Genomic DNA, 11855 nt, shown 5'->3' with positions numbered 1-11855 from the left:
CGTCTACGGCGCAGGCGCCTGACCCAACCTGGTGACCGCAAGGGACCACACTGAACATGCGCAGAACGCACCACGGCGTGCGACCTCAGTTGGGGCTCGTGCTGAGCATACGCAGAATTCACCCGGCCGCGAGATGTACTGGCACTGAGCATGCGCAGACTGCAGACTGAAGCTTCTCGGCTCGGTGCATGCGTATGAGGTTCACTGAAGCCCCCAACACTGATACTGTACTGTACCTGCCCACTCCGAAGCTCCCTACACCGCCTCCTGCTGGCTCAGAGCATGCGCAAACGGTCTGTTGAAAGGCGGAGGGGCCCGGAGGGCTTGTTGTGATGGTAACGCTGCGCCCGCTCCCCGAGGGAAGGAGTCTTGAGCTGCTGGGGCAGAATCCTGAGGTGAGACCGTGAGGGGCGAGACTCAGGTACCGAGCTGGGCCTGGCGGGGAGGCGCTTGGGGCTGAGGTGCGCGCCCTGTGCCGGGGGGGTATGAGAGCGACATGGGAAGGCGGGGGTGCAGGAGCGGGACAGAGAGGCATCGCTCTCCACGTGGGAGCGGAATGGGGGCCCCGGACCGGGGGGCGCCAGGTACGTGGCTGGATGAGGGGGGGCCGGGACCGGGGGGCGCCAGGTACGTGGTTGGATGAGGGGGGCCCGGGACCGGGGGGCGCCAGGTACGTGGCTGGATGAGGGGGGGCCGGGATCGGGGGGCGCCAGGTACGTGGTTGGATGAGGGGGGCCCGGGATCGGGGGGCGCCAGGTACGTGGCTGGATGAGGAGGGCCCGGGACCGGGGGGCGCCAGGTACGTGGCTGGATGAGGGGGGCCCGGGACCGGGGGGCGCCAGGTACGTGGCTGGATGAGGGGGGCCCGGGACCGGGGGGCGCCAGGTACGTGGTTGGATGAGGGGGGGCCGGGATCGGGGGGCGCCAGGTACGTGGCTGGATGAGGGGGGCCCGGGACCGGGGGGCGCCAGGTGCACCAATGAAGTGAACTGTTGCTCACGAAAGCTTATGCTCAAATAAATTTGTTAGACTCAAAGGTGCCACAAGTCCTCCTTTTCTTTTTGCGAATACAGACTAACACGGCTGCTACGCTGAAACCTTTAAAATACCAGGGTCTGGTCTATATTAGAGCTTCTACCATGGCTAACAACAGTAGATCTGAACCACTGAAGCTTCAGAAAAAGAAGTAGATGAGCCTGCAACAACACTGAATGTCAGTAATGTCTAAGAAATGACAATAGAGTCTTCATGTGTCAGCAGAGACTTGCACATATGGACAGATGGGGTAGCACAGTTGTGCTTGAGCATTAGTCATTGTGGTCCATATTAGGCACCTTAGCCTTAAACCTGCAGTGTTTGAGGCAGTTAAATATAGGCATGCTTTTAGTGACATAAGAGAGAGATATAAGTACCATGGAAAACCCAATTGTTCTATTTTTTTCTGGTTGTCCTGAGCAGCAACTGGTGGAGACAAAATTCAACACCCTGACCGCCACTCAAACACATCACAGCCCCACTGTGGCCGCTGTCAACACTGGATGATGGCCGCAGCCCCTTCAGAGGAGTTTCAGCCACTAAATCCACATAGCTTCAGGGTTTAAGAAGTCTGGAAAACCGCACAGCTGCCCTCTGTACAAGAGAAATTTCACTGCCCAACTCTGCTTTTCATGGGTTACGAAACTGGTCCAAAGTCTTCCACTCTAGAGCTTAATCAACTACAGTAAAAAGCACAATTCTATATTTTTCTTTTTAGGATTAAATACAAAGTGAAGGAGCATGTCAATAGTCACAGTACAGCTTGGTCAGTGTGGTAACCAGATTGGTTACGAGGTATTTAATGCTATCTGCAGTGACTTCCACAGCACACATGGACTGTGCTCCAAGAAGGAGAATGAATCCTATCAGGAAGCTTGCAAGGAACGTTTCTTCAGTGAGGAGAAAACTGGAGGTACAATTTTTAAGGATTTTTTTTTTCATAGCATACTTTGCCTGTTAGAAATATGTGTAGTAATAAATAATACTTTGCATTTCTATTTAAGGATGTGCTTTAGGTATATTCATGAATTTACCATCTCAGCTCTGTACCTTCTGTGCGTTATCATCAGCATTTAACAAATGGCAAAGCAGACACTGAGAGGTGAAGGGACTTGCCCAAGGTCACATACCAAGTCAGTGGCAGAGCTGGAACAGACCCCTGCTGTCCTGAACCCTGAATCTGTGCCTTAGTCCCAAGACCACCTTTCTTTTTCTTACAGTAATAGAACTATTGCAGTAAGCTTTGTTTTTCTTGTTTTGTGCCTTTGATTGCCATCATACATTCATGAGAACTAACAAAGAGCTTTTCTAGATGAGAAACATGTTTTTTTTTCTTTCCAGGTTTCTGTTTATTACACGTTAGGTAGATCAGATTAAGTACTGGGGCATGAAGCTGTCCATTTCAAATGCTAGCTGACATGAATGGTTTCCCTACTGAGACGGACTCCTGTCTCTGTAGAATTTGCAAAACACTTTGGGATAATGAAAGGTTCTATGTAAATGTAAAACTTTGAGGGTCAAATCCCGCTCACCTTAGTTTCTTGTACTGTCCCCCTGAAGTTAATGGGATGACTTGCATGAATAAGAGAAGTATGATCCGGCCTTTAGTATGTTGTTATGCCCATTATGTGAACATTGTTCTCTTGTTAAAAGGTTTAAGTATGATGCAGTCTTTTTGATTTTGCATTTTTTCTCTCTCTCTCCAGTACCTGTTGCCCGGGCTGTACTTGTTGACATGGAACCTAAAGTAATCAGTCAGACCCTCTCAATGGCTGCTAGGTCTGGCCACTGGAAATATGACCACCAGTCACACTTCTGTCAGAAACAAGGGTCTGGAAACAACTGGGCAAATGGGTATAAATGATCACCGCAAGCTTTGCTAATAATAATACAGCATGTGAATACTAAGCAACTGCCTAGATTCACAGACATCCTCTCTTAGAAGCAGAACTGTTGCTGCTGTGAAGTAATATACTGCATGCATAACATTACCCTGATTTTATTGCTACTGTAGACTGCTTGTGCTCTTTTTGCAAGGAACTGAGATTGGTATTTACAGTGAAGACCTACTACTCAGTTACAGAAAAGTGAACGAAATGTCACTTAGACATCTAACTACTTGATTTGCGGGTGCAGAATGGGAGGCCAATTTTAAAGATCAGGCTTTTAATGCAAAGTAAATGGCACAACTGAAGAATTGAGGATCGTTCACTGCAGGCAGCATTGGTGATAACAAAGAGTTAGATAAATGGATCAGCGTTTTTAAAAGAAGGAAAAGCTACTTCATATGTTTGCTTGGTTGACTTTATTGCTTTTGTTTTGCTATAAGAGTTCTTGCTCTTTTCACTTTCTCTCTTATACTGCAGTTACTCTGTTCATGGGCCCAGGTACAGAGACGTTATCATGAACCTGGTACAGAAGGAAGCAGAGAAATGTGATCGACTCAGTGGATTTTTCACAGTAATGAGCATGGCTGGTGGCACAGGATCAGGCATGGGAGCCTATGTGACACAGTGCTTAAGGGATGCTTTTCCGACCTCATTTATACTCAACCAGGTTATCTGGCCCTATGGAACCGGTGAGGTGAATCTTAAAGCTCCATGAAGGTTCTGCAGAATTTTTAATCGGTATTAAAAGGCCAGTCTACTGATAACAAAAAAAAAAAAAAAACCCTCCACTTGCTTTACCTTCTAGTGTAAACAACACCTAAAATGCCTATAACTGAAAGATATTGGAGAAAGGGAGAGAATTGTCTCTTTTACAGTTTATTTACTTTGTGTATTTGATATCACCTTATGTACAGTCAATTTCGTTGTTTGCTTGTAGTCAGTTGCTGTGGGTCTTTCAAAAGTGAAAACAAAACAGTTTTTAAAATGTGATTGTAAAACTGCAAGTCCCAACTATGAGACTTATTTCACTTGTGCCTGAGGCTATCTTAGTATGTTTTAGGCCCCCGTTGCCAGAGTAGGTGAGTACATCACAATTTTTCTCCATGTATTTATCGTTACAACACAGAAGTACCGTTATCCCTATTTTACAGATGACAACTGAGGCACAGAGAGATTGTGGGCTAGTGTACACAAGAAAGGCTTTGTCCATACAGCTGTAAGAGACACAATTTATAACCAGCATAAGGAGATCTTTTGCCAGTATAGTTAAACCACCTCCCCCAAGCAACATGAGCTATGCAGACAAAAGGACCTGGGGGCAGGGAGGCAGATTTGCTGGTATAGCTATGTTGGACAGGGGTGTGAATTTTTCCCCACATCCTGTACTGACATAGCTATGCCAGCAAAACTTTGCAGTGTAGATCTGGCTTAAGTGCCTTGCCCAAGGTCACACAGGGAGTCTGTGGTAGAGCAGGGAATTGAAACAAGGCTCCAGTTTATTACATGGCAAGTATAATAAATACAGAATGATCCTACAGATTCATTCTCAGCGTCTTGCTATGAATGCAGCTATGGATGCTAAGATCAAGGCAGGCCTTGTTCGCTATCCAAGTGGAAGCTAAAGTGGTTGCTGAATTGGGTGCAAGATCTTGGTAAAGGGGGGAATCAGTCACTCCATGAAGAATATCAAAAGAGGTGACATACGTTACATAGACAAAAATTCTTAATTTGTTAATTCATCCTTGTTGATGTGTGTTTCTGCTTCCAGGTTATTGTTCAAAACTACAACTCACTTCTGACACTCTCACACCTGTACCAGTCATCAGATGCTCTCCTTGTTCACGAAAATGATGCCATCCACAAGATCTGTGCTCAGCTAATGAATATTAAAAAGATCTCCTTCAGGGATGTAAATCAAGTAATTGCACATCAGCTGGGAAGTGTGTTCCAGCCCACTTATTCCTCAGAAGGGGCCTCACAGTATAGCAGAAGCCCACTAGGTATTTAATTATAATAACACTTTCTGCCATGTAATGCTTTCATTTCAAGGATCTCAGAGCACTCTTAAAACAGCGAGCTAAACATCAGCCCCCCCTGTGAGTTGGGTATTATCTCCTCTTTTAAAGAGGATGAAACTGAGGCAGAAAGAGATTAAGTGGCTTGCCATTGGTCATACGTCAGTTTTGCAGCAGAGTTAAGAGTAGAGCTTCTGACACCCAGTCTCATGCTTCACCACAAAGTGATGCTGCCTCTTTCCAAGTGGCTGGTGTCAGCCTGGGACTAATGTACATTTTAGGTGAAACCATGTGCAAGTCAGTGGTTTTGTTTCAAGTTTTGGAGTTAGTTTAGAACTATATGCAAACTGAAACCAGATAAAAAGGCTTGCATAAAAAGCTGGAAACCAAAATTAGAGTATTATGTCGCTCTTGTTAGTGATAAGACAGGTCTGTGGTGTGTGTCATCCTGGAATGAGAGAATTAATTTATCTATAGTGCCAAGATTTGTGGTTGCTACCCAGAATTTCCACTTTGGCATTTGCCCATTGATCCCTGCAACAATAGACTCAGAGTACAGCCAGACAAATGCAGAAAAGGATTTATTATTTTCTGTACTCCCATGTCAGATGGAAATGCAGGGTGGGGGGAGCGGGCTGTTTGTTTCTACATCCTTATGGGTGATCAGGAACACAGGGTCATTCCCTCTTTTGTTCCTGTTTCTGTGTATTTATGGTGCGTCTTCATTGTTTTACTCTTTTGCTATACAACTTTTACCATGAGGAAGGGGAAAGCAAATTTCAGTGGTCTAATGAAACATGATTAAAGCTATTAAATGTCATAAGACCATTAGAATTGCCATATTGGTTCACCATAGTGGTCTGCCTTATCCAGTATTTTTTCACAACCAGTGGTCATTACCAGATGCTTTTAGAGGGAGGAGTAAGAAACACCCTAGTGCAGCGGTTCTCAAACTTCATTGCACCGTGACAACAAAAATTACTACACGACCCCAGGAGTGGGGAACCGAAGACCGAGTCTGCCTCAGCCCCACTGGCCCGGGCCGGGGGACCAAAGCTGAAGCCCATGGGCTTCAGCCTGGGCAGGGGAGCATGTAACCTTAGCCCTGGGTGGTGGGGCTCTGCCTTCGGCTTCAGCCTCTGGCGGTGGGGCTTGGACTTCAGACTTGCTGGTGCCCAGGGCCAACAGTCTTGGCGATCCCATTAAAATGGGGTCATGACCCACTTTGGAGTCCCGACTCACAGTTTGAGAACCGCTGTTCTAGTGGACAACTATGGAATAACCTGCCCCTCGGGGAAATTTCTTCCTAACCCACCTCAGTTAGTAGCAGGTTTTTGCCCTGACTCATGAACATTTATATTCCCTCTGAATAATTATCCTATTTGATGTAACTGAGTTACTTATTTTGTGTGTGTGTGGGTATGTGTGTATATATATATATATATATATATATTTTCAATTTTTAAAAATCTTATTAAGAAATGTCATATATAAGCACTGCCTTTTTAGTTTCAGTTTTGTCCATTTCAGTGTCATGTCATATCCTCATGGTCTTGTATTATGAGAGAGTAAATAGGAGCATTTAGTTTACCTTGTCTATGCTGTTTGTTATTTTGTATAGTTCTACCATGTCTCCTCTCTAAATAGTCCCAATTGCATACAGAATGGGCTTTCTGCCTCTAATCAGTCTCATTGTTTTTCTTTAAACTCCTTTGATTTTAGCTCTCTCGCTGAGATACATTCACTGGAACTGATTTATACTTTGACCTAACAAGAGCATTATGATACTATCACTGTTTTCCATCCCATTCTTTATATATTCCAGCATATTTGCTTTTTTTGACCACCACTAAACAAGGAGCAGATTTTTTTCCAGTGAGTTATCTGTGACCTCCGGAGAGAGCTAACGTGCCAATATAGACCCCAGCAAAGCGTATGAGTTGTTCATATTGTTCACTGTGATGTGTATGACTTGCACTTGTCAACTCTGTATGTTGCCCCTTCATCTTGTGTCATTAGGTTCCATGAAATTCCTCACTGTCTTCTCTCATAGACTAGCCTAAATATTATTTGGGCAGTCATGGCAGCTGTTTTTTTGATTCTCAGGAGACTTAATGGAGTCGTTAGTTCCCCATCCTGAACTCAAGATGTTGGGTCTTCGTAACATACCGCAGATGTCAGAGAACTCCCTGGCATACAGCACATTTACTTGGCCTGGGCTCATCAAACATCTAAGACAGATGCTTATTGCTCATGCTAAGATGGAAGAAGGTAAGAGGTGTGCGCACACCCTGGAAATCAGTTACTCTTTCAACATAAGTTTCTACACATGGAATAAGGTTTATTGCCTTTGGGAACGCACTGGATAGCTTTAACCAATTCAGAAAGAAGTAGCCCCCTTCCTCTGACAGCAGGGATTTTTTTTCCACATACCCAGCAGCTCCTTCCACTAATAACACTGCTGCCATAAGACCTTCCAGTTCATCCCTGCTTTATCCTGGTTTAGCGCCCAGACCTCTCAACTAACTATAAATATTAAGCATATGTAAAACAAAACATTTTGGGATTTACTTCCATGATTCACTTGGAACAGCTCTTGGATTCCCAGGGCTGCTTTGTTTTTTACACTTTAATCCTTCCACTTTTACCTAGACTGGTGGTGAACTGTAATATGGCTTCCAATTACACAGTTTAGGTACCAGCAAAGCACAAGGATGGCGAACTGTTTAGTGTGGACATTTCCTATGCGGTAGGAATAGCAACTGCAGTGGGAGATTTCCCTCCCTACGAACAGCAGGTTGAGCTGCATTATCTAAGAGTCATGCAACTGCCGCTTGATCAGTGAGTGGAGCCTACGTGCCGTGGCACACCCTCGGCCAGACAGCCAGTGCCAGGTACTGAACATCACTAGCACTAGACGGTCTCCAAGTAGACCTCTTTCTGAATGCAGCCATATTTCACATCAGGAAGATAGGAACTGAAAAACATAAATTAATTAAGCACATCATATGATTGAAATATGGATTTTAGTTTGTTCCAAAAACTTCTGTTTCTAGGTATCGATTGGCAGGTGCGACCACCATTGCCAGGGCATCCTGTCCCCCCAAAAGCCTCTCCAAATCAGGCACTACATTTTAACACCTCCGTTGCCAACCTGGTTGTCCTGCGAGGAAAAGATGTGCAAAGCGTTGATCTAGGTGAGGAAAAAATACACAGCACATTAGTTATTCCTTCTTCCGTCTCCCAGTGTTTTCATTGTGGCAGTCACTAGTGAAAGTGAAAAAACCTGAAGGCTACAGACTTTAAAGAATAAGGTCAGCATTCTCTCTGCAAACACATTCTAAAGTCCAAGGCCGTGTTATGCAGTTATGAAGGACTGCTGTATTTACATACGTAGACGCTACACTGGCAGTATCTATCAGGGCTTCCTAAAGCAACTTGGGGGAAAGGAGAGGTATCATCATACTGTAAAACTAAATTCTATTTGTGTGATAGGATTTGTTGTGATAGTATACTGCTACCTGGAAAGATATAGAGCTGCTGCAGGAGTGGGCGATATCAGAGCTTGCTTATCATCACACAGCACTGAAGCAGTGCTAGGGTACTTTTATATCCTGCCCTCACCACACTGTGTGGGAAAGAACCAGTTTGTACAGTTACACCTTTACTAGGCCCATCAGGTGGAAATATTGTTTGGAAGTCTGACTTGATCTGCCAAGCAGCAGCTGAGGCTTTAGAGAACTGGTGGAACAGAGATACATGGATGACTTACTGCAGCTGTTTTTTCTTTCACAGCAGGGTCTTGTGAGATCACCCACCTCATTCTACACCACTCCCAATGCCCCAGCTTCTAATTATTAGCTGGGACACAGCGGCCATGAGAACAAATTAGTTTTCCTTTCCACTTATGTTGGTTTGTGAAGCTGAATGGGCAGTGTCTGCAGCAGCTCCTTGTTGCCTTGACAGGCACAGAACCAGTCATAAACTATCCTTTTCCAGGGTCACTTTTTTAGTCTGTATTCATGCAGTAGAGGTTGAGTTCTGGCGTACAGTACTCAGTGTAACATGCTGATTGGAAAATTCTAGTTGAACATATAAAGAAAATCACTTGGTAAAACTTCATTAGTCAGAAAAAACTGCCTTATTCCCATTGCAGGAGGTTTCCGAGATCCAGCATTGTATACATCCTGGCTAAACCCTCAAGAGGCTTTTCATATATGGAAAACACCAAGAGCCTTTAACAAGTATGAAAAATCTGCTTCTTTGGTCAGCAACAGCCAGTTCTTGCTGAAACTTATGGACAACATTGTGGGGAAAGCTTGGAATATGTTTGCTTCCAAGTAAGTGAAAATAAGACTCTTAGTTTTTCATTTAGACTTTTCAGTATTTTCATCGGAAGTAAATAGTTGCAAACACACACCCCAGTTTAAAATGCTTCACAGATCATTCTGATTTGGGATACAAAGGTGTCCCTTAACAGTAAAAGAAACAGTGATACCAACTTCGTTACAGAATGTGTGTGAATATGGTGGTAGTTTTCCAAATAATGTTCTCGGGGGATTTGGGTATAGAAGCCTCTGTGTCACAGGTTCAAATTCAAGCCAGGCTGTAGTGAGTGCAAGTTGCTGATCAGCCCTGCTGTGAAATATGAGCACAATACATACATATAGGAGTACATCCATTCCTGCAAAGAGGAGGAACAAAGTTCCCACAGATCAAAATGACTTAAGAGGAACTGGTGCTGCGTGGCTGATTTCCTAGAACATTGAACCAAATTCATTTCAGAGAAAACTTGCCAGAACAAAATTTTTTTTGCAGAGCACTCAAAGACAGTAAAACTAAGTCAGGCCAGTTGCTATTCCCTTACCTTTATCAAATCGTGGGTGGCCTTGAACCATTTTTCCATGGCACAATTGCTTTTTTCCCCCCCAGCAGTCACTGCAGAGGAACTTGAATGATCATGGAGGCTGTAACCTTGATTCTGGAGGAACCAACTCTAGGGTTAAGGACCGTGGCAGAGCAGTGTGGGGCAGCTTGCACTACCGATGTTATATCTGTTCGGTAAATAGGACCAGTTTCCCGTGCAGTCAAATTGGCACTTTCACCAGCACTAAAAAACCCCCAAAGTTACTTGTCCATTGCAGAATATCCATTCTAAAAAGAATACATACAAACTCTTTTACTGATCACACAGTTTCTAGGTTGTACACAAACTTGCTGCTCATTCCAGGAAACAGTAAGTGGCTTCATTCAGAAACATTTTGGGAGTTGCTGTTTATAAAGGCTCTGACCCCTGAGGTTTACTTTTCCTTAAAACCAGACTTTAACTCAAAGAATAATTGCCTCTTTTCTTCCATCCCATGAGGCCAAGATTATTGGGCGCCAGAGGGCATGTGTCCAGTAAACGTGGGAATTAGCCACACGATCTGTGGGAATAAGAGCTGAATAGTTTTGTTCTTAAATTTATCATCTGTTAAAATCATGCAACAAACAGCAGTTTTAAGTTTGTCCCACAAAGACTACTTGACATTTTGCCCACCATAAATGAGTAAATTGCTGCCTCTAAGTACAATAATTGCTTTTAGTGGCTCTGCTGAGATTGAGAAGCAAGCCAGAAAATGCCCTTTGCAATTCCCCAAAAGCCAGCCACTGACCCTGAAATTGTATTGTTCCTTTAAAGCAGCATACCTGAGCCTATAAACACTATTAGAACTGGATTATGTTGTACTATCCAGTATGAATTACACAATAAGAGTCCAAACAATGTACTACAAATTCAGTTCTGGTTTACAGGGGTGGAAAATGCTCATTACAACCAGCTCAGGCTGATGCTGTACCAGGTGTCAGATTTTTAGGGACCGATGATTTGTAATGTTTTGCTGTCTAGTTCTCGGTTGTTTACCCAAACTCTTTGCCCCCTCAGAGCCTATGTTCACCAGTACACTAAGTTTGGGATCGAAGAAGAGGACTTTCTGGACTGCTTCACAACTCTGGAACAGGTTATTTCTAGTTATGCTAGCCTTTGATTTTCAACTACTTACAAACAGGGCTTCGTCAGAGGGAGTACACACTGAAAGGCTTTCTGTGTCAGCTTCCCCAAGTTAAAGTGGCTAAGGGAGGTACTGGAGTGTAAATGCTTTGTTGTTGTTAATGGAATAGTAATCTACATCAGGACTGAATATATTCCTTGTCTCCCACACAGACAAGTGTATTTTGTATATGAATTTATACATTGAATATTTAATAAAAGTTTTATTTTTCAGTACATTCTCCTTAATTTACTCTAATTTGAAGCCCCCTAACTTCTACTCCTCCTCCCCCTGGATGTGCATATTTTTCCTGAAGAATTTCCATAGCCTGAAGTTTTTTTCAGGTTGAAATCTAGCGTCTGAACTAATATTAACTGTCATGGTATAGGAGGACTGAACAATGCTGTTAGTTACAGTACTGATACAATTTGATCTTTCACTTTAAACTCTATTAGCCTGAAAGTGTTTTACCAATAGCCACCAAAATACCCGTTATCAAAGTAGTACTAATAAAAATAGATAAACATAATTTTCCATTAACTTATTTGCTAATATTCACTAAGGCCCCATTTGCTGTGCAGCAAGCTGGTGTTAAATTCTGTGGCAAGACCCCTGATCTCTGTGGCACTCCAGTATGACAGATTGGAGATTCTGCAGCATCTTAATTTAATTTTTTTTTTTAAAAATTGAGGTTCTTAATTCATATGAAAGTGAATGATAAAGTTACACTAAGGAGACTTTGCTGATGATAAATTCAGTTTAGTTTCTGCTGTCTCTATATTGTCCAATGTGCCACATTTAGATTGTCGGTCTTTATGGTTCAGAATTAACAATCCCTTGAGAAGAACCGAGCAGTTCAGCTATCTCAACTACTGTTGCAGATTGTC

General features: G+C 43.6%; 1 protein-coding gene across 2 annotated transcripts; it reads left to right on the top strand.

The window, feature by feature from the left end:
- The first annotated feature begins 262 nt into the window (after nucleotides 1-262).
- Nucleotides 263-11140, top strand: TUBD1 (tubulin delta 1). Of its 2 annotated transcripts, XM_074974698.1 has the most exons (9): nucleotides 263-395; nucleotides 1754-1948; nucleotides 2742-2889; nucleotides 3402-3618; nucleotides 4693-4924; nucleotides 7046-7210; nucleotides 7996-8136; nucleotides 9096-9279; nucleotides 10863-11140. In XM_074974698.1, exons 2-9 carry the CDS (start codon nucleotides 1777-1779, stop codon nucleotides 10963-10965), a joined length of 1362 nt encoding a protein of 453 aa, XP_074830799.1. In that variant the 5' UTR covers nucleotides 263-395; nucleotides 1754-1776; the 3' UTR covers nucleotides 10966-11140. The 2 variants fall into 2 exon arrangements, with proteins under 2 accessions (XP_074830799.1, XP_074830801.1); XM_074974700.1 differs by lacking the exons at nucleotides 263-395; nucleotides 1754-1948; nucleotides 2742-2889 and having other exon boundaries at nucleotides 2896-3613.
- Nucleotides 11141-11855: the final 715 nt, after the last annotated feature.

This window comes from Natator depressus, chromosome 17 (assembly GCF_965152275.1).
Source record: "Natator depressus isolate rNatDep1 chromosome 17, rNatDep2.hap1, whole genome shotgun sequence".
NCBI lineage: Eukaryota > Metazoa > Chordata > Testudines > Cheloniidae > Natator > Natator depressus.
The sequence above is the reverse complement of the archived record's forward strand: the minus strand, read 5'-3'. Positions and strand labels throughout refer to the sequence as shown.